Genomic DNA, 20479 nt, shown 5'->3' with positions numbered 1-20479 from the left:
CAGTTGTTACAAATGTAAGGATTCCCTGATAAGTGGGAACTGAGGTGATTATGAGTTCAATTCTCATCCTCACTTCAGCTTTGCAAGTACTTTAGTCTTAAGGGAGAAAGCTCAAAATCTGAGACTATGAAAGATACAAAATAGTGTACTCAAGGACAGACGCTTGATGTAGGATGCGGTCACTGTCCTGGTAACCAGCCCACCTATGTACACAGGGATCCTTGTTTCAGTGAGGCTGGTCACTCAGCTGGCACTTGTTTTGCTTTCATTTCTCCTGCTACGGTAAAATACCCTGTCCAACAGCAATGAATGGGAGAAAGGAATTCACCTCAGCTTACAGTTACAAACTACAGTCCATCATTGTGGGGAGATCAAGGCAGGAACTTCAAAGAGCTTGTTACATCACATTCACAGTCAACAGCAGAGAGTAACGAATGCATACATGATTGCTTGTATGCTTGATTTCAGCACTCATAGGGAGTTCAGTTCCTCTTGCCTAGGGAGTGGTACTATTCACAGTGGGCTGGGTCTTCCCACATTGACTAACAAATCCTCCTAACATGTGTTCACAATCCAACCAGATCTAGACAATTCCTCTCTGAGACTCTTTTCCCAGGGGATTCTGGCAGATAAGCCAATCCATGTCTAAAACTACTACTAGAGTTTGGCAAGATACACGTGTTTGTTCACCAGAACTATGGGGTGAATGGGAAGGGATGGAGAGGGTTGTTTCTTGTAGAGAGAATCACAGTTAGAGGACTGAGTTTGCCTTCCAGGAGTTTTTCTGTTTTTGGAAGCAGCTGGCAACAAGGCAGAAAAGACACTGTAGGATTTTGCATCTCATAGTGATAGGCAGAATGGAATGAGAATGGTCTGTGTAGATACCAGTAGATGACTCAAGAAGGCTCAGCTTTACCTAGGGCTACAAAAAGAGAAGACAGAAGAGAGCCTGAGTTCTTATACTCACAGGCAGATCAGTTCACAGTGACATTAGATTTGATCCCTGGTCCCTACCCTGGAATAGAACACAGATGAGGTAAGAAGCACAGGTTCTGTAAAATTTTCTGTTTCAGTCATTTTTGCCTTAAAAGGGGACTACAAAAATAATAGCACACCTGTGAGGGCCTATCAAATCGTCCTGGTACATTATGGTCAGTATGAAAGGAACGGCAGTCGAAGTTTCCTGGCACCAAACTGTGTGCTCTGTAAACATGTAAAGACATGAATAAACCTATCCTCCTGAATATTTTAGGACAGCCCCAGTTCATTATTCCCTCATAGTCACCAGAAATTGCCAAATGCTGATGTATAAATTCCATTCTAATCTAACATTTGGACTAAAATTCTGCAGCAAGTTATATATCATATTTTTTATAGAATAATGGCTACCATGCCTATAAAGTCACATTTTAATGACAAAATCTTAGCATTTTGCAAAAGTTACTTGAATAGAGTTAAATTTGGAACTTCTATCCAGAAGGCAATGTAATACAGCTGAGAGAATAGACAAATCTAGATCTGAATTCCACCTTTCCTTTTCCTAATTGTGTGAATGTACCAAGTTAAATCTCTTTTTAAAATGATAAAAAATTAGAGTAGGGCTATTCTTGAGATGGCTATTGCTTGCCATGGAAGCCTTTCATCCCATGTTTGATACAGAAACCCTCATAAACTGTAAGGAGAGAACCAATTGCACAAAATTATCTCCTGATCTTCACACACATGCTGCAATATAAGCATACACACATATGCAGACACACTAATAAGTAAACATTAAAAAAATAAAAATGTCTCCATTAAAAAAATTCTGATGTGGCTCCATTTCCCTTATACATTAAGTAGACAGGCTATTATCTTAAGTATAGGGCTATTCTGAGCTATAAACAGTGGAGTACCCCAGTCTGTGTAGAAGTATCTAATACATGTATGAAGCAGGAGTTGTTCATGTTAGCCTTTTCCTTGAAAGTGCAAAATATTAAAAATGTCAGTGCACTCAAGGAGTAAGATTTGGGAAAAGGATTTAAGATTTTGCTGGGAACTCTTCAAGAGTTACATCACTCTTGGTAGAAATCATTTCTTGATGAAAGAATTCAAGAAGTATTTAACTAGTGTCTATTGCATGCAGGCACATATAAGAATACAAAAGCAGAATGTTTCCCAAATGTCCAAAAACATCTAAAGGAAAACGAATAGTCCTTAACAACTTTCTGGTGTGTGGCTTTGTGGATTCTAAGCACAACAGTTCAGCAGCTTAAATATTTTACTTGGAAGAAAAGATATTTACTTACAAAAAAAATTCACTGAAGAAAAGAACTGATTATGCTCCAAGTCAAAGAAATTAGACACAGATCCAGGCTCTGCTAATGAGCTTATGGGCAAGGCTTGGACGCTCTGCTATCTTTAACTGTGTGTAGTAGTCTTCTTCCAGAGAATAAATCAAGTGCAGAGAATAAGCCTATTTCATTTATTTTAACACTGCTCTTCTTAATTATCTGTATGATTTTAACTTTGCTTTGCTTAATTATAATGTGTAAAGTGCTTAACTCAGAGAAGTAATACGTTTAGACCATTTAACATCCTAATTGTACACTATCAATGAAATAAATTACTAGATTAATTGTAGCATTCATAAATGTTGTTGGAAGGATATCATCTGTCTGAGTCACCACAATTTCAAAGTCTTATTTTTGCATAGGAACACTTCTAAATTAAGAATTCAAAATATAAAACTCCAGCTTTCATAGTTTTTTTTTCTCCCTACGTTATTATGGCCTTTTGGGCCACTGATGCTCACTCTGTCATTCTGTCTTGGCAGAAAGTGTGTGTGTAAGTGTCAGGCAAAAATCTTTCCATCTGCTGTGAAAGTTTGACTCAAAAACTTCTGTATCCAGGTCAGTTTGGAAATTATCAATCACTTTCCCCTCTCTCAGAAAACTTGATATATATAATTCTTGAGTGCTACACCTGCTGAGTATGTTGGAGGCTCTTTTTCTTTGTGTGGGAGTTTTGCATGAAATGCATTTTGTAAAATTGTATCTTAGTATCAGGTCTTTGAAAGAACCTTCCCAACCATGGTTTCAGGAAAAGGTAAATAGGTCCCAGAGGAAACAAAAAACACTACAGTCTGGCACTGACTTTTGCCTTTTCTTTCTTCTCCTTTCTCTTCCACTATTCTCGTTCCTTCCTTGAACTTGGGCACCAATGCTTTCCCATGCACAATATTATTGCTGATGCTTTTAATAGCTATTTTGCTGTGATTGCATAGTCTGTACAGGGGCTCCTTTCTCTTTAAAGGAAAGGAGTCCAGAGCTCAACTTTCAGATGACCTTGTTGTTTCCTGTCTTTTCTCCCTCCTTCTCATTGACCTGGAATTTTCCATTCTCAACTAACTGTCCTGGGTTAATATTGAGTTGTGGATGCCAGAAAACAGAGGAAACAAAATGAGAATGATTTCTTGAAAGTTGAATTGAAATGTTTCAAAGACATCTTAAGAATGGCATGATCTTAAGGAATTAAGATTACATTTAAGTTCAATAAAATCATGACAGGGAGTGTTGAGTTGCCAGATCAAAAAGAAGTGTGAAAATAATGCTCCACTGGAACTAGACATGTCTCAATTGTGAGCCATCTTCACAGGAAGCTTTATCCTGCCATCAAGGCTGAACTGATTGGCCCATCAACTCAAGCAAACTTATCAGTTAACTCCAGTCAGTTAGTACTAAGTTTTAAAGAAAGATTTTCAAAGATATGAAAAAATCATCTGTTTAATGTCAACAATAATATAAGGAGCTTTATTTATTTCAGAAAAAAAGATACATAAAAACTACATTTTGGTCATGCATTATGCATAGTTCTCAATTTTTGTGTACTACCAGTTTTTCTAAATGTGTATTACAATAGGAAATATGCTAAAGAAGCCAGGTAACAGGTCTCTGATCTGATTGAACACCCGTATCTGTCAATAAGCTGTGACCTTGAAGGGCAGCATTTGTCCACAGACATTTCTGTTTCCAACCATCTAGCTCGCTTGGCATCATTACCACGTAGCATAAACTTTTATTGAACTAAATGAATCAGTTGCAACTCTGTAGTGTCATCTATAGTTTTATAACTGTAAATAAGAAGCTAAGAATTTTATGATAACTGGTTCAGAAAATTCATGCCCACTTCCCTTGAAAATGGTCAGCCTTTTGAAATCTTAGGTCCTTGCGGTTATCATCCACATGTTAGACAAAATGACTTTCTTCAATCATTTGGATTATCTCTGTTAATATAAACTAAAAACATATGAAAAATAAGAATTTGGCTCTGTTCCCAAGTTCTCATCCTCACTTGATAGCTACATTATTTTTAGCTTGCCTGCCCTAAGTTTACAAGGTAAAACTAAAGTAACACACACACACACACACACACACACACACACACACACACACGCACGCATGTGCACACACACATGCACACACACAAACACACAGAGAAAGATACACAATGCTGAATGCAAAACTCAATGAGATTTCCTATTTGATGGAATGGCTTTCAGAGCAGTAACACATTCTGTAAGGCTCATATCTTTCAAAGCCATCAACCACGCTTCTCACCAAAGGTAGCTACACTCACAAAACAAATTGCAACCAATAAACTGATCAAATTTTGAATTTTCTCTACCCAAAATCATACAGGATATAATCTAGTTTCTCTGCTCAGCATTGAGTTTGTGATTCATCCATACCTTTGCAGAACAGTTCATCTACATTCTGATATAGTTCTTAGTGTTTTAACTGTCTCATAAGTTACTCATTTATTCTGTTAATGGCATTTCCTGCTGGATATTCTGAAAATTACTCTTCTATAGGTAATTTCTCTTCCTCCTCCCTCATCTTCTCTTCTTTCATTCCCCACTTCCTCCATGATTCCCTCCCTCCATTCTCTCCTTCTCCTCCTCCTCCACAGGATCTTGGCACCATGATGTTTTGACTCATTGATCCAAAGTAGTGGAATTGATGACAATGTATTGAAACCTAAGAAATCAAGATGCAAAGAATATACATCCACACACATGCACACAATGCATGCTTAGGCATACATGCACACACACACACACACACACACACACACACACACACAATTCTACTGGCTATATACATGGAAGGGGCATCATTGGGTCACAGAGTACAGGTGTATTCATATTTGATGGATGTTGATAACATGATTGCTGACTGCATAGAAATGCCTACTAACAGCACAGCAGGGCCGAAGCATGGATTCTCTCTCAAAGCACAGAGGGCTCCAGAATTTTCAAGCATGCAGTTCTTGTGAGTGTAACATGTGTCTGCTTCTGGTTTATATCTCCATGAATGACACTGGGCAGTGTTTTTACAAGCCTGTTGTTAACACAAATGTTAAAAATCTTTCCTTGAAACAGTTTTTCAAATGTGTTTTAATTTTCCCATATGGATTAGTATACTTTTAAGAAGATATATCAGAAAGCAGCCTTTTGCATGGTAAGTATGTGCAAATACCTAAACTCTTGTAGTTTACTCTTCAAGCTCTTAGTGATATATTCTGATAAGAAGAGATGCTGCAGTTCAATTTACAATTCTTTGTAAAGACAATGAGGTATCTATGTCATATTTTAGAAACACTTGGAAAATTCGAGTTCATGAGAATACACTCTCATGCTGTCTTATTATTCTTTCAAGTTTATCTCACAATCCCATTTGTAATTAATTTTCATGTTGTTTAGTAGGGGTCCAAGTTACCTTTAACAAGTAGCTATAACATTGGACACAGCAACACTTACTTTAAAAAACATTTTTATTACTTCATTTATCTGTCTGTCTGTTTGCCTATCTATCTATCTATCTATCTATCAATCTATGTGTGTGTGTGTGTGTGTGTGTGTGTGTGTGTGTGTGTGTGTGTGTATGTAAGTTTTTGTATGTATATTTGGGTGTGGATATGAGTGTGAATGTACCATAGTGCATGAGTGAATGTCAGAGAACATTTTGTGGGAGTCAGTTTTCTCCATCCACCATGTGGGTTTCAAGGATTGAATCAAGTTTTTAGCCTTGGCAGCAAGCACCTTTGTCTGGTTTCTAATAACACTCATTGGCCATCAATCTTCCTTGATGAAGATTGAAGAGTCAGTCATGTCATATCTGAAGTGATCATATAGATGTGGGCCTTATTCTCAACTCCCTTCAATATCATCAGGTCACTGGTGAGCTTTTCACTCCGTATCATATTTTTTTAATGACTGTAACTTCCCAATATGCATTGTTACTTGGAATGCAGATCTTCTGATTTTGTGTCCATTCATGTTTTGTTTTGTTTTGGCTCCTTTCAGCTCTGATTCCCATTGCTTTTAAAAAACACCTATCAGTTTACAGACATACGTGCACATAGATACATGGCTGCTTAGACTTTTGTTATAGAGATCACATGGGAATTTTAAGGGAAATGGGTAAAACTGGTATCATTACAACACTAAACTCATCACTTTGTATACCCTCCAACAATCTCAAACCATTTGTAAAATTTCTCACTACTGCTTTGTAGTTTTCTGTGTACTACTGCAGAATTCTAGTTAAAAAACTTCCTCCATAGTTGAAGTTTCTGTATTGTTTTTAATCTATATTGTGATTAAATGTTACTAGTAGATATGCATACAATTGATTTTTTTTTTTTTTTTTTTGGTTTTTCAAGACAGAGTTTCTCTGTGTAATTTTGGTGCCTTTACAATGAACTTACAAACTATTTGAACCTTTTGAATTACTTATATACTGAATGTTTTCAAGGTTCTTGTAGGTTTTTCTATGTATGAAATTTTAAATAATTTTGCTTAATTTCTTTACTGTGTACTTCAGAATATTTTCCTATATGTCGCTTATATTTACATTCTATAATTATAGATACTTATAGAATATATATGTGGATATCAACATGGGAATTTTTTGATTTATTTATGTTTATTTTATATGCATGAATGTTTTGCTCTTGTGCATGTCTGTGGCACCATATGCATGCCTGGTGCCCACAGAGGTCAGAAGATGTCATTGGATCCCTTAGTTGTGAACCACCATGTGCTTGGTGGAAATCAAACACAGGTCCTTTACAAGAAGAGCAGGTGCTCTTAACAGCTGAGCCGTCTCTCCAGCCTCTTAAAATATAATTCTATCCATGTGCAAATTATAAAATATGTGAAACTTCTGAAGAGATTTTAGAGCAGGGAGTTTTGCATCTTCCTAGGTGGGTTCACCTTCACTCAGCATTGGCGTAGTCATCTGGGGTTTGCTGCTCCCTTTGTCCTCCAACATTGCTGTTGCCTACTGTAATAGTGACCATTTCTACTGTTACCAGCTTCAGCAGCTTTGTACGGGACTAGGGATTCCTAATAAGATACCCTAGGTTTAAGTCCATAGTAATATATACTTTAAATTTTAAGTTTTACCTTTTTTCTTTTTAAAAAATCATTTGTGTGTATTTATAAAACTTAAGTAAGTAAAATTAATTCATATAATATGATATAGTGGATACTTTACCAAAAAAACTGTCAGGTCTTAGTGAGTCTTGGCATCCATACTTAGTCTTTTGTGGCTTTTAGTCTAACTTAGGATTAATATTATCTGTTTCTTAGTGCTATGAGAATTACATGAATAAAGTGTACTATATTGTGAATTTTTTATAATTAGTTCACAATGATGTGCAAGTAATTTGTTAATTAGGAGATATTAAAATTTGGGCTTCATTTCTTTTAGCCTAGGGTAGTTCCAAATAATAAAAAGTTATTCCCATGAACACAAATGGAAAAACCTCAAAAAATTCAACCCACTTAGGTCATTTAGCACGAGAGCAATCTACATTTTCACCTGCTGTTAGGCCACCTCAGGTTCCAATGCCACTTACACACTGATTTTGCAACAGGAAATTTGATGAAAATCAATTTAACAAAGAATTAACAAAGTGACATTATCAAATTATATTCCCGTGTTCAGTGAGAATTGGGGAATAGATTATACATTTACAATTTCTGATCAAGGATCACTCACTAAGGTAGGTTTGTCAAAACAGTATGTCCAGTTGTCTAACAGATTTCTCAAATGGACAGATTAGTAAACTTTAGCATTGAGCATTTCATAACATTTCCAACAGGGGAAGAAACATGGGCAACCTTTTTTTTTTTTTTTTTCCTTTTTGGTTTTTTGAGACAGGGTTTCTCTGTGTAGCTTTGCACCTTTCCTGGAACTCACTCTGTAGCCTAGGCTGGCCTCGAACTCACAAAGATCCACCTGCCTCTGCCTCCCAAGTGCTGAGATTAAAGACATGCACCACTGCTGCCCAGCTGGGCAACTTTCAATAAGTACAGACTCTGTGTACTTGCAAAGCGCTTCCCATTTTGTTAGGCAGGAAAAAAAAAATGGGCCAGTGAGGAAAGTGGAATTATGTGAATCCTAACACTGGATGTGAACCAGCCACCAAGGGTTCTGGTGAGTTGTAGCTCTTTAGAGATGAGAATTCTTGTTCTCTGCTCTCTAGGCTATAAGCATTTGGCATCAACCAGGAGCCTTTTAAAAATCGCTACAGTCCCAGCATGCTGCTTCAGCATTCTTTCCAAGGAGGACTGCAGATGTTGGCCCTCCTTGCTGACTGCTTCTCAGCTTCCTCACTGATTTGGCACTAAGGATCCCCTGCTTGGTGTTGTTCAAACTCTTCATAAATTCCAGCTTCCCCCTGTAAGCCAGGTCATAAATTCACCAAGTAAGCCTTGTGTTAAGATGCTGATTTCACTGTGGGGATGAAGACCTCTGTAAGTGCTGCATACTTTCTACACCCTATCTCCCGTGACACTAACTGATACACTTTATACTAATATTTGGGATTGAGGACAGTAAGTGAATATAGTAAGATAGGCTTTGGGGAAATGCTAACAAAGCCTGGTCTAAGAATGCTTACTTCACCCAGATGGATGTGTTAAAGCTTTAGATGAGTCATTTGATAGGTCAGCAACAGTAGTATCAATCATGGGTCAATTCAGGAGGTTCAGAAAAGAGAAATTATGCTAAATATTTCAGTGGGACATGGTTTTGCTGGTGGCAGAAGGCTGAAGAAGCAAAGCTGAAGTGTGGAGGTCACTGGACATATTTAAGGGAGGTACTGGAGCTGGACGAAGTAGGTGAAGAGGTATAGGCAGATTAACTGTGACTTGAGGTGTGGTGGCAGCCCCAGAATACAGAGATCTCTGGGGAGTGTCTGGAGACTGTAAACTGAAAGCTACTACACCCCAGAAGCAGGCAAAGCCTTGCCCAACTTCCTGCCTATCAGTCTCTCACTGGTTCCCCCTACCAGTAGAAATGAAGTTGGCTGCCAAAGTAGAAAGGTTTGTGGAGTCACATCGCTGATTTTCATAGCAGAGTATCAAAGGGAGTTTAAGGCTTATGAAAAATGGTGCAATAATATGTTGGTTGTAATAATGCTGACCCCACAGACATGCCTCAATAATTACCTCAGTATTGCACCAAAGCACTCAGAACAAGAGATGGGACATTTCAAATGATGAAAATATGCAAATTACTTGCTCCTTGGAGTTTTTTTGAACAACAATATATTAAGCATCCAAAGTTTACCACACTAGTATGAGTAAAATTTGGTAACACTAACTTTTTGTGGGAGTTTCTAGCATATGCATACAATTCAGACTCAGGGAATTCCCATGAGATAAATGATATGTGGACTCATCAACACCACCATGGTCTCTGCTAACTTACGTGTGTACATTAAAGTGCCTGTCACTTACTTCCTATGTAGTGCTTCTGTTTAAGTTCTAGTCCAGTATGGAGCAATGTATTGTGATTGTGTTTCAGACCCAAGCAAAGCATTAGGGTATCTGGAGACTCAGTTCCTTTTCTTGCTCCAGAATAAGGTTCCTCACCTCCAATCAGCATTGTACAGATGGAGAAGATCTTCTCTGCATCCGTGTTAGCAGACACATTCCCAAATCCAACGCTGGTGAGGCTGCTGAGAGTGAAGTACAGGGCAGCAATGTAGGCACTTCGGATGGATGGGCCCCCCATCGTGTTGTTGCCATAGTACGGAGATTCCAGTCTCTTTCCCAGCTCATGAAGCCAGCCTGCAACGGAGGAGAAGGGATAGGTTTAGGATGGAAAACAAAGTCCCAGTTTAGCTCATGTGGATATCTACATATGAACAATTGATGGTGTGATTGACTAAGGGGAAAAAGAGTTAAGAGGAAATTAAAGGCACATTATATATTGTTGCTATAAAATCAGAAATATCATTTTTATTCATTGCAATACAAAATACAATAATTTGATGATCAAAGTGGTTAGTGGCTGCAGAGGATGAAATAGAGAGCTTAGCAACTGTGAGTGGCACACATGTCTATGAAACTCACCTGCTGTTTTGAAGGAGAATAAGGGCAGGATGGTGTTCTGTTTTACTTTGTTTGTTTGATGCTGAAATAGAAAGAGCCTTGCCTACCTAGAGAATCACTCCACCGCTTAAGCTACACCCCATTCCTGAGTACATACTTTAAACCCTACATGATAAACAACTTCACACACAGGGCTTTTACTCCAGTTGGGTAAAACCCTCTCTATTTTTTAAATTCAGTGATACTTGGTTACCTTCTAAGCCCCATCTGTTTACTTTAGGCCTCCTTGTTTTACTCAGCAGATCTCTCCAAAACTTCACTCTTTGTTAGGGTCTAGAGAGCAGGGAACCTGGAAGTATTAAGTGGTACTAAAACAATGGTTTTAGGATACAGTGTAACATTATCAAGGGAGATGTTTTAAATATGTCTAGTTATTATAACTCAATTATATTGTCATGGAATTATAAAACTTTATTAACAAAACTGAGAGAATAGTATGTAATGCTGGTATCATCTCAATGGAAACACAACACAAGACCACTTTAAAATATTTTATTGACCTAGGCAACTACCCACGGCTAGTGAAGTTATAGATCTGAAGTTATGGATCTTGGAGGAGAACCTATAACCACCACTTTACTAATTCAGCATAACCCCAACTACATTCTAAGTATTTGTCCTTATACCTACAGCAAGTGTAGTCCTCGTCCCTCCTCAAGGAAACTTCTTTTTGCAACAGATGTAGAGCATTACAGAAAACCGAAACCAATCAATATGCAGTTATGGAGCCTCGTCCCAATGAATACATTTACAATACAATGCCTGCATGTAAGTCTCAGGGATCATTGCAGAAAAGAGGGCAGAAAAATTTTAAGATCCAGAGGATGGGAGAGTTTGCTGTGAGACTGCCAAAATACAAGCAGGACAAGGACAACAATAGGTATAACCAAAGCGGATGAGGGAAGCCCATGAGTTCTCAGTCCTACACAAAGAACTCTATAACCAAAGCGGATGAGGGAAGCCCATGAGTTCTCAGTCCTACACAAAGAACTCTATAACCAAAGCGGATGAGGGAAGCCCATGAGTTCTCAGTCCTACACAAAGAACTCTATAACCAAAGCGGATGAGGGAAGCCCATGAGTTCTCAGTCCTACACAAAGAACTCTATAACCAAAGCGGATGAGGGAAGCCCATGAGTTCTCAGTCCTACACAAAGAACTCTATAACCAAAGCGGATGAGGGAAGCCCATGAGTTCTCAGTCCTACACAAAGAACTCTATAACCAAAGCGGATGAGGGAAGCTCATGAGTTCTCAGTCCTACACAAAGAACTCTCTAGCCAAAGTGGATGAGTGAAGCCCAGAAGGCCTCAGTCCTACACAAAGGAAAATGAGCAACTAAGCAATGCTGAGTAGGAGAACTAGGCTTCCCCAGGCAAAATCACACCAAAGGGTTATCCAACACTAAAGGGTCAGCCCTGAAAACACATGCATATAAGTAATGTTATACAGACCGAGCAGGTTGTATTTATGTATCTAAGAATGTAGATGCATGTAACAGCAGTTAAAGAAAAGAAGGGCCAAGAATTTGAAACAGATTGAGGAGGAGTATATGGGAAGATTTTGAGGGAGGAAAGGTAAGGGGAAAATTGTTTAATTATAATCTCAAAAAATGAAAAATAATACAAAGACAGAAAATGTCTTTTAAAATCACAATTCTTATCATCACAATTAAGTAAATTAAACAGTTCAGAAAGCATAAAATATTTCATTTAAAACATTTGTCATTTAAGATTTTCTATTTTCTAATTCTCTCTGTGATGAGCATGCAGGTTTCATATGACTTTGGGATACTATTCACAAACAATATGCACTTCATTTAATGGCTGCCAGGAAAAGATGGAATTTTTGTTAAGCTTTTTAAAAGTAGTTACAAGTTATAGTTTGTATAACTGGGTTGGGTAATTAAAGCTCAAATTGGGAGGGGCTGAGGATTCCTTGACAGCCAGGAAGAAGCTTGGTGAGAGTATCGTTGCTGGTGTCCTTGTCACCGGAGAAGTTTTTCCTAACCTGCAGCTTGTATCAGAAAGGTCTAGGAAAGGCCTAGCAATGACTTGCTGGCAGTCCCCCTCCTATCCTAGCTCAGCATTTCCTGTTCAGCAGGTGGAGGAGGGCAGAGGAACTGCCTTTGTAAAGGTCCCAGCTGTTTCTGGACTACACTTCCAATGAGGGCTCTTAAGACCAGTTACTGCTGGGAAAGCTTCACAGAGCTACATAGCCCACCCAAGTTCTACCTGCATTAACTGAGTCAGAACAGCTGCAGGAGGATTTTAAATGTTCCTAGTGGGATCTAATGTGAGAACTGGGCTTGGAGACACCACATTTTAAACCTTAGCAAGGCCCTGAAAATAGCAGGATTTAATGAATTTCGGTTTATAGAGTGACTCATTAATAAATGAATAGCCAGTTATCATTTTTATGTTAATAAGAAACCAAGGACAACATTGCTGTGGACATAACAATGCATGGACATTTGGGAATCTGTGTTATGTTTCTACATGAAGAGCAATGAAAGTATTTTTTTAATGAAAGAAAAGCAATAGGATGTAAGTATGACATTACTAAGATATGGCCACTCACTCTGTCTAGAAAAACTTCATGGAAGGAATGTTCCTAGATTGAAACACAGACCTAAAGCTGGACTCTGATATTTATATCATGTGGAAACAGCTAATCTCTTTAATTTTTCTGTTGGGCCCTGACCCCCTTTCCTTGGGTAGCTGTTGCCTTGCTGACCTTGACCAGATGTCCTCCCTATGCTAATTCCCTGCCGGTTTCCTTCCTCCTAAAACAGCATACCAAGGTTCCTTGTTTGTGTATCCTGCATATTGCTGTAAACAGCTAGGATGCAAGAATGTAAAACATCTGTAGCGAACTTCTGCCCTCTGGGGTTTTCCCACTGTGCTGTAAGCCTGTATTTAAGGCCTCCTCCCTCCTTCAGTAAAGGACATTCTACTGAGACAAATGACCCGCTGTCTTGTCTCTGTTTTAATCCTCAGCCCCTCGCTCAGACATGGTGAATGGGTAGTAGCGTGGGCACTACATTTCTCATTTTAAACATTGGTCTAACCTGTGGGATTACAATGACATTAAATAAGATGTCACATGTCACATAACAACCGCTTTACTTCTCATTTTTCCCTTTTTCTTTTCTTCAGGCGGGAAGAAAAGACAGAGGGAATTATAGGAACAAAACTTGAAGGAACCCCCTCACCTGGGATTCTTGTTTGAAGCCTTCTGTCTGCAGAGGAGCAAGAACTTCAAAATATTTACAACTGCTCAAGACCTTTCATCCTTCTCAGTTGTTGAACTTGCAATTTTATACTCTGTCTCTGTCTCTTTCTGTGAGACAGAGTCTCAAACCCACAGAGTTTCACTTGCCTCTGCCTCCTGAGTGCTGAGGTTAAAGGTGTGCATCACAGACACACCACATTTACAGGGAAATGTGCTCCAAACCCTTGTGCAACTCCAGTGGCTTCTGGTTTTATTTTATCACACTATAATTCCATCCAAGGCCTTTGCAGAATCATGCTATGATTTAGCTTCTCAAAAGAGAAGGGAAAATTAAAGTTTCCTACAAGTTTTGAAATTTAAGACCCACCAAATGGTATGCATGGCTAATACAACACAATTAACTGAGACTTGCCCTTGAGAAGTCCATCCTACACTTGGGTATGCTTTACTTTTCATGAGTCTCTTAGAGAAACCCTTGCCTATGCTCAAAGTGTTCTTTCATTCCTTGATATCCTCTTTTTATCTCAGTCCTCATCTTTAGGCCTATATTAACATTATCTTTAACAAAATATGCAACTTCTCTTTGAAGAGGGTAGGCCTGGAATTCTTTCCTGAGTCAAAGCAGAAAATCCCACTTTGATCAAAGCCTGTAAGAGATTAGACCCCAGCTGCTGAGGGGGTAGGTGTCTCTGTCATCACCACTGACACTGTTACCTAAACTGAGACACAAAAGGTGCAGAAATTCAGAAAAGTAAGAGAAAAATATAAGACTAGCTATGAACTAGAATGAAAAAAAGAAGTGGTAAAATTTACTGGTAAAATCCGGGAGAACAGATGGTGTAGTTTATCATTTCCTAAATACAGGACTTGGGGAAAGAGAAAACCCAAGGAACAACAGTTCTTAATATTTGGAGAGTTATGCATCCATTTATATATCTAAAGGAGGCACAGGACCTTTTCATCAGAACTGTGTACAAGTGGAGACATACATACAACTTTTGCACGTCCTTCTGTAGCTTACGGCTTCTTATACATTTTCATACATGCTCCATCCAAGAGCCCAGATTAAAAAATCTGCTCTAGAATTTTAAGTGGAGGAATTGGGGAAGAGCTGATAAAAGATGATTTGGTAAAATTTAGTTAACTACCTTGTGAAACAAGGCTTAGAAATAAAGACAATTTATTAAACAGTAAGAGATAACACAAATGCAAAAAAACAAACGTGTATTTATGCCCCACCCTCAGCTTAGGAGCTATTGGCAGTTGATGACTGCTAGGGGAGAGAGAGTCATTGTTCTTCAGGGGTGTGACCCATGAGAGTGCTCATGCTCTAGTAAACAACCATATAACCATATGTGTATGAGTAGTGCTAATTGGGTTAAAGTGAGTTACAAAGAAGAAGAGGAAAATGAGGAGAAAGTTGGGAGGGAGATGTGTTGGTAGGTTGTAGGAGAGTTTGTTTGGAACGGTGGATATGATCAGAATACATAGTATACATAAAATATTTCTTTAAAAAGCAATGGAAGTGCATGTGTAGAAAGAAGGCATTATACAACAACGAGGCTGCTCTTTCAAGAGTGCTCAGAGTGAAACAAACACTTCAACAGGGACAGCAGATCCTAGTGTGCTCTAGGAAGAGGCAGGACACAGCAGTGAAGTGGGAGCAGGGTCTGCATCTGCATGCATCACTTTCAGAATGGGGCCCTCTGCAGAATTTGGCTCTCTGAGGATAGCAGTGGGAGGCTGAGTATCCGGGGCCAGGCTCTCCCTCAGGACTCCTCCAAGCTGTGCTCCAAGGGAGCATCACTTCATCTTTGCTTGACAGAGAATTGATTGGAGAAGTGAGTCCTTTTGCTGCTCTTTGGTCTTCTTTGCCAACCACAGGAAGGTGGAAAGCTGTCCCTGCCCAGAGAGTAAATGTTGCTCGACCTACTTTTTGGTTTTAGTCAAAGCAAAAGGAGGAAAAGTTGCTGCACTGAAACCTCCACATACTGTGCAAGTCCTATAGTCAGACCCGGAACTAGACACTAGAACCGTCTGCTGACTTTAGTTGATTAGAGTAGCTACTAACTTGCAGAACTCAGCTTTCTCATTAAAAATAAGTGGACAAGGTGTCTAATTCCTTTCTTTACTTACATGCCTTAATTTGAATGAGAGTGAAACATTTATGTTTCTACAGCAAAAATGGTAGTTTATGTTAGGACACACACAGACTATATTTTCATTCCCTGCCTAGTCTTTTACACATGTGAGATTACATTTGTGCAAACAACACACAAGAGAACAGACCTACTTTTGTTGATACTGTATCTCTTTTCGGTCTAGCCAACTGTTCCATCTATTTTGAGAAACATCTTGTTTTTGTAAAGGGTTGCTTCAAATTGCTGTAACTGACAGAGCAGAAGCAGTGGTGGTAATGATGAGGGGGAAGAGCCCTGGTACTTTGAAGGGAGGTCCCACCCACAAATCTGGAGACTGGCTCTGGACTAAATAAAACTTCACAGAACAGCTTGTCTGAAATGAGCACTCATGTTCTATAGCGAGACAGTTCTCAGCAGACACTATTTAGCCAATCTTGATTCCAGTCTTTTTTTTTACACCCAGGAAACTTGTATTTCTAAGGGGAAGGGATGCTTGAGACCAGTCTGCTGCCTCTGCTCAGGACTTCCTTCTCCTAAAGAACAGTGGAAAGAAACAAGCATATGCAGAAAGACATAAAATATATGGAACACACTGTCATATGACAAAAACAAAAGATTTACAATAATTTTGCTGCTAAAATAGAGTAGCTGAAGAGCAGAGAAGAGATTTCTGAAATAAGCAGGTGGTGGATCTAGACAGAATGGTTCTTTTTTTTGTCTAACTTTTTTTCATATTTAGTTCATAAAGAACGACAAAGGGACATTTAGTTATAAATATAATTCAGCCTGCTGGATGGACATTTTGACACTCACTACAAATACTTCAGCTCTTACAAAAAATTACTTTTAACTTAAATTGAGCCCCAATTAAAATAAAGTTCAGATGGGGCTGGAGAGATGGCTCAGAGGTTAAGAGCACTGCTTGCTCTTCCAAAGGTCCTGAGTTCAATTACCAGCAACCACATGGTGGCTCACAACCATCTGTAATGAAATCTGGTGCCCTCTTCTGGCCTGCAGGTATATGTGCAGACAGAACACTGTATACATAATAAATAAATAAATCTTTGAAAAAAATAAAGTTCAGAGTGATGTGTGTGAGCAGGCTTCTCATTATGGCACAGAGGTAGGCTATAGATAGAACTCGTCCCCTCTGACCACATTATCCTCTTGGTTTGAAGCACATTCAGCCAAGTTGTCCATCATAGAAAAGTCAACAGCATTCGGATGCATGCAGTAAAATGGGAGTTTCTTGTTCCTAGGTTGTCTAGTTACTAATTCATCATTTAAAGCTAAATTCTTGTGTTTTAATACAAATTCAGAAATTAACTTTATTGGACCTGAACCCCTTTGTTATACTAGATTGAGTAATATCCAAGGAGACCTTAGGAAAAGTGTTGGAAATTTGGGGCAATTGGATTTTGGTGGATTTTAATGTAAGTGAGTCTCTGCATTTCTGAAAAGCTGTGATCTTATGTTGCTTGAGAGTCTCTGGAACAAGAACTCATCATCCCACAGACATTCACACACAGAAATCTGCCTTTCCACTCCCACAGCTGCTGTCCACAGGGTCTGCTCCTATTCCTAGGAGTTACACAGGTAAGCTGAGGTTTCCTTTCCTACAGCAGACTTCTAATATTGGAAGACATTCTTCCCACATAAGCACACCTAGAAAAGCCCACAGTGTGCATGATGGTTCAACATGCATATTCAGTTGCATACTTGCTGTGGACCCAGTATTTTGTTTAAGTACCTGTATTTAACCCTGAAAAGGAGTTTTAAAATTTTTCTCTCGAGCTGGGCGGTGGTGGCGCACGCCTTTAATCCCAGCACTCGGGAGGCAGAGCCAGGCGGATCTCTGTGAGTTCAAGGCCAGCCTGGGCTACCAAGTGAATTCCAGGAAAGGCGCAAAGCTACACAGAGAAACCCTGTCTCGAAAAACCAAAAAAAAAAAAAAAAATTCTCTCTAGGGTTTCTACATTAATATCTGTAGCCATATTGCTTACATGTATACATTCACAATCTGTATAAGTAGGGCCCACTTTAGAGACAAATGCATCCCTGGAAGTTGATTTATATTAGCATCCAGTAAATTCTCACATTATTTTAGACTTGGAATGTATTATGATGTATAAGAAAATAGGATATGAGTTTCTTTTGTTTTATAAAAACATCAAGAATCTGAAAACAACCCAGTAAAATACAAGCAATTTAGAGATTTACATGTGTCTCTAAATATGTATCTACAGAGAAAGGAAGAAATCAGCAAGTATCCAAGCCTATAATTCAAGCATTGCTCTACTTAAGACTGAACTGTGTTGTAACTGAAGGGACTTTATCCAGCAAACATAGCTCTGGCAGGCCTTGCCCTTCTCCCTCATTACTTCTGCCTTGCTAAAAACCATTTGATTACATTCTTAAAGCTAGCCAACAAGGTCTATTCTCTTATTTGCTCAGTTCCTCCTCATGAGGTTGACTACCAAGGTCCAGCTATTAAAGTATTGAAGTTCAGCAATCAAAAGCCCCCTTTTGACTACCCTAATTAATGTGCCCAATTAACATTAAACACCTCATCCTAACATAGGGTTTCCAATTTTACCTTGATAAATTGCCATTTGCCTACGGGCCAAGTCTGTCTCCTCTCTATCCAGAGACAGTCCTTCCCTACCTCCCTGTCTTCTTTCCCTTCTCCCTTGTCCTCTATCTCCTGTCTTTGCCTCTTATACCCCGTGCTTTATTCCTATTGGGAAAATAGACATGCTTTGTACTGAGAACTTTGTCTTGGGGTGCTTGAGCTGAATATCAGTCCCTTCAGTAAAGACAGTAATCTAGAAGCAAGAATGAGGCAGACTAGGGTTTTCTTGTAGTTGCTTAGCGAGCAGTTGATTTTCATCTGCCCCTGCTAGAGTTCTGCACCACGCTTGGACGGTGCCCTTTTCATGCTGTGGATGCACAGTAACCCTAGGGAAGAAGTGCAGTTGCCATCCAGGTTTTGATCCATTATTTCACTAATGATTGCAGTTTAGGAATTGTTATCCATATTTGAAAGATAAGGAAACTAAGGCTCAGAGATTTTAAGTAACTTGTTCAAAGTGGCTTTGCAGGGGTTTTAAGCCATTTTTTTGTGCTGCTTGGCCCAGCAAACATCTTTAAGAAGCAGTAAAGAAGGGACTCATAGCAGGGAAGGCAATGAGACAAGCACACTCAGGAAAGTTGGTAATGTACGCACCAGGAACTCAGTCCCAGTGGAAGAATCTGCAGATAGAACAGACACTGACTGGATAGTATAGCTCAATTAGTGAGTGCATCTTGTAATTACAAGGTGGCCTCACCAGTGGAGGGCTGTACTGGGCACTGTATCTCCACTAGTGAATGCGAGCAGATGAGACTTCCTCAGTTTAGACAAGTAGCCTACATGTGAAGTCTATCTACATGTGGGAATCACCTAGTAGAGGGACCCTGGATGATGCACAGACATGTTCTAGCAGGCACTGTTTGAATGCTAAGTGCGGAACTTCTTCAGCTTTCACAATAACTAACTTTTTGGCTTTCGGATGGGTCTCAAGAGATGAATTATCAGTTTTATCTCTTTATAAAGAAAGAATTAAGTCTGAGAGGCAAACCAATAACTTTCTGACTTAAGTAATCCTGTTCTTTTTGTTACCCCAGAAGAAAAGATAATCACTTCATCTGTATTTTTTTTCCCAGTCTGCTTTGATTCTTTACTTCCAGGATATTGAGATACAGTTAACAAACATATGTGTGCATATAAATATATAAGTACATATATACATACATATGTATAAATATACACATATATTTATATATAATCTTTGATAAACAGTATAGCAGTTTGACATAATGTATATATTATGAAATGAGTATCAAAATGAAGATCACTAGCAAATCTATGAACCCACAGTCACATCATTTTTAGAGGTGAGAACTTTTAAGATTAGCCTTCACAATTTTCAAATTTACAACATGTTTACATTAACTCCATTATCTTTGACTATATCATTCACATCATCAGCTAAAGTGCTCATACTCTGTACTGTGTGATCTCCAATTATCATTTACAATTGTGCTGTGATGAAATATTTTGAATAAATTTGCACTTTTAGTGCCCACTGTTCTGAAAATAAAAAAAAAAATGTGTTCCCAGAGCTTAATGTCATACTAGAAATGGATTATTTATCGAAATACAAACAACAGTATGAACCTGGCATATGTTTATACCTTGATATTTAGAATTTGAATCCTACTGTAAAAATGGTCAAACTGTTTCAAATAAAATGGACCAAGAATTGAAAAAAAAAAAAAACCCAGCACCACAGTTCATACTTGTCCCTGTTGTGGGAGAACTCTTCTGTATGCTGTGAGTGTATGTTGCTCTCATTGGTTGATAATAAAAGCTGATTTGGTCTATAGCCAGGCAGAATAAGGCTGGGTGGGACAGTCAAATGAGAAAAAGAAAAGTGGAGTCAGGAGGGATGCAAGCCAGCTGCCAAAAGAGCAGGATGCCAAAGGACCAGTAAGCCATAGGCCAAGTGGCGATGCATAGATTAATAGAAATGGGTTAATTTAAATGTAAGAGCTAGTTAGTAATAAGCCTGAGCCACTGGCCAAGCATTTATAATTAATATAAGGTTCTGTGTG

General features: G+C 38.7%; 1 protein-coding gene across 3 annotated transcripts in view; it reads right to left on the bottom strand.

Annotated features, from left to right (window-relative positions):
• Positions 1-20479, bottom strand: part of Kcnh8 (potassium voltage-gated channel subfamily H member 8) — a 138976-nt gene that overhangs the window by 70102 nt on the left and 48395 nt on the right. For all 3 annotated transcript variants that reach the window (XM_059281638.1, XM_059281640.1, XM_059281639.1), the window contains exon 4: positions 9929-10126. In XM_059281638.1, coding sequence (XP_059137621.1) covers positions 9929-10126 — 198 coding nt within the window. The remainder of the gene's footprint in view (positions 1-9928; positions 10127-20479) is intronic.

This window comes from Peromyscus eremicus, chromosome 16_21, assembly GCF_949786415.1.
Source record: "Peromyscus eremicus chromosome 16_21, PerEre_H2_v1, whole genome shotgun sequence".
In the NCBI taxonomy this organism is placed as follows: Eukaryota; Metazoa; Chordata; class Mammalia; order Rodentia; family Cricetidae; genus Peromyscus; species Peromyscus eremicus.
Note: the sequence above shows the minus strand (reverse complement) of the source record. Positions and strands in the feature narration are given on the sequence as shown.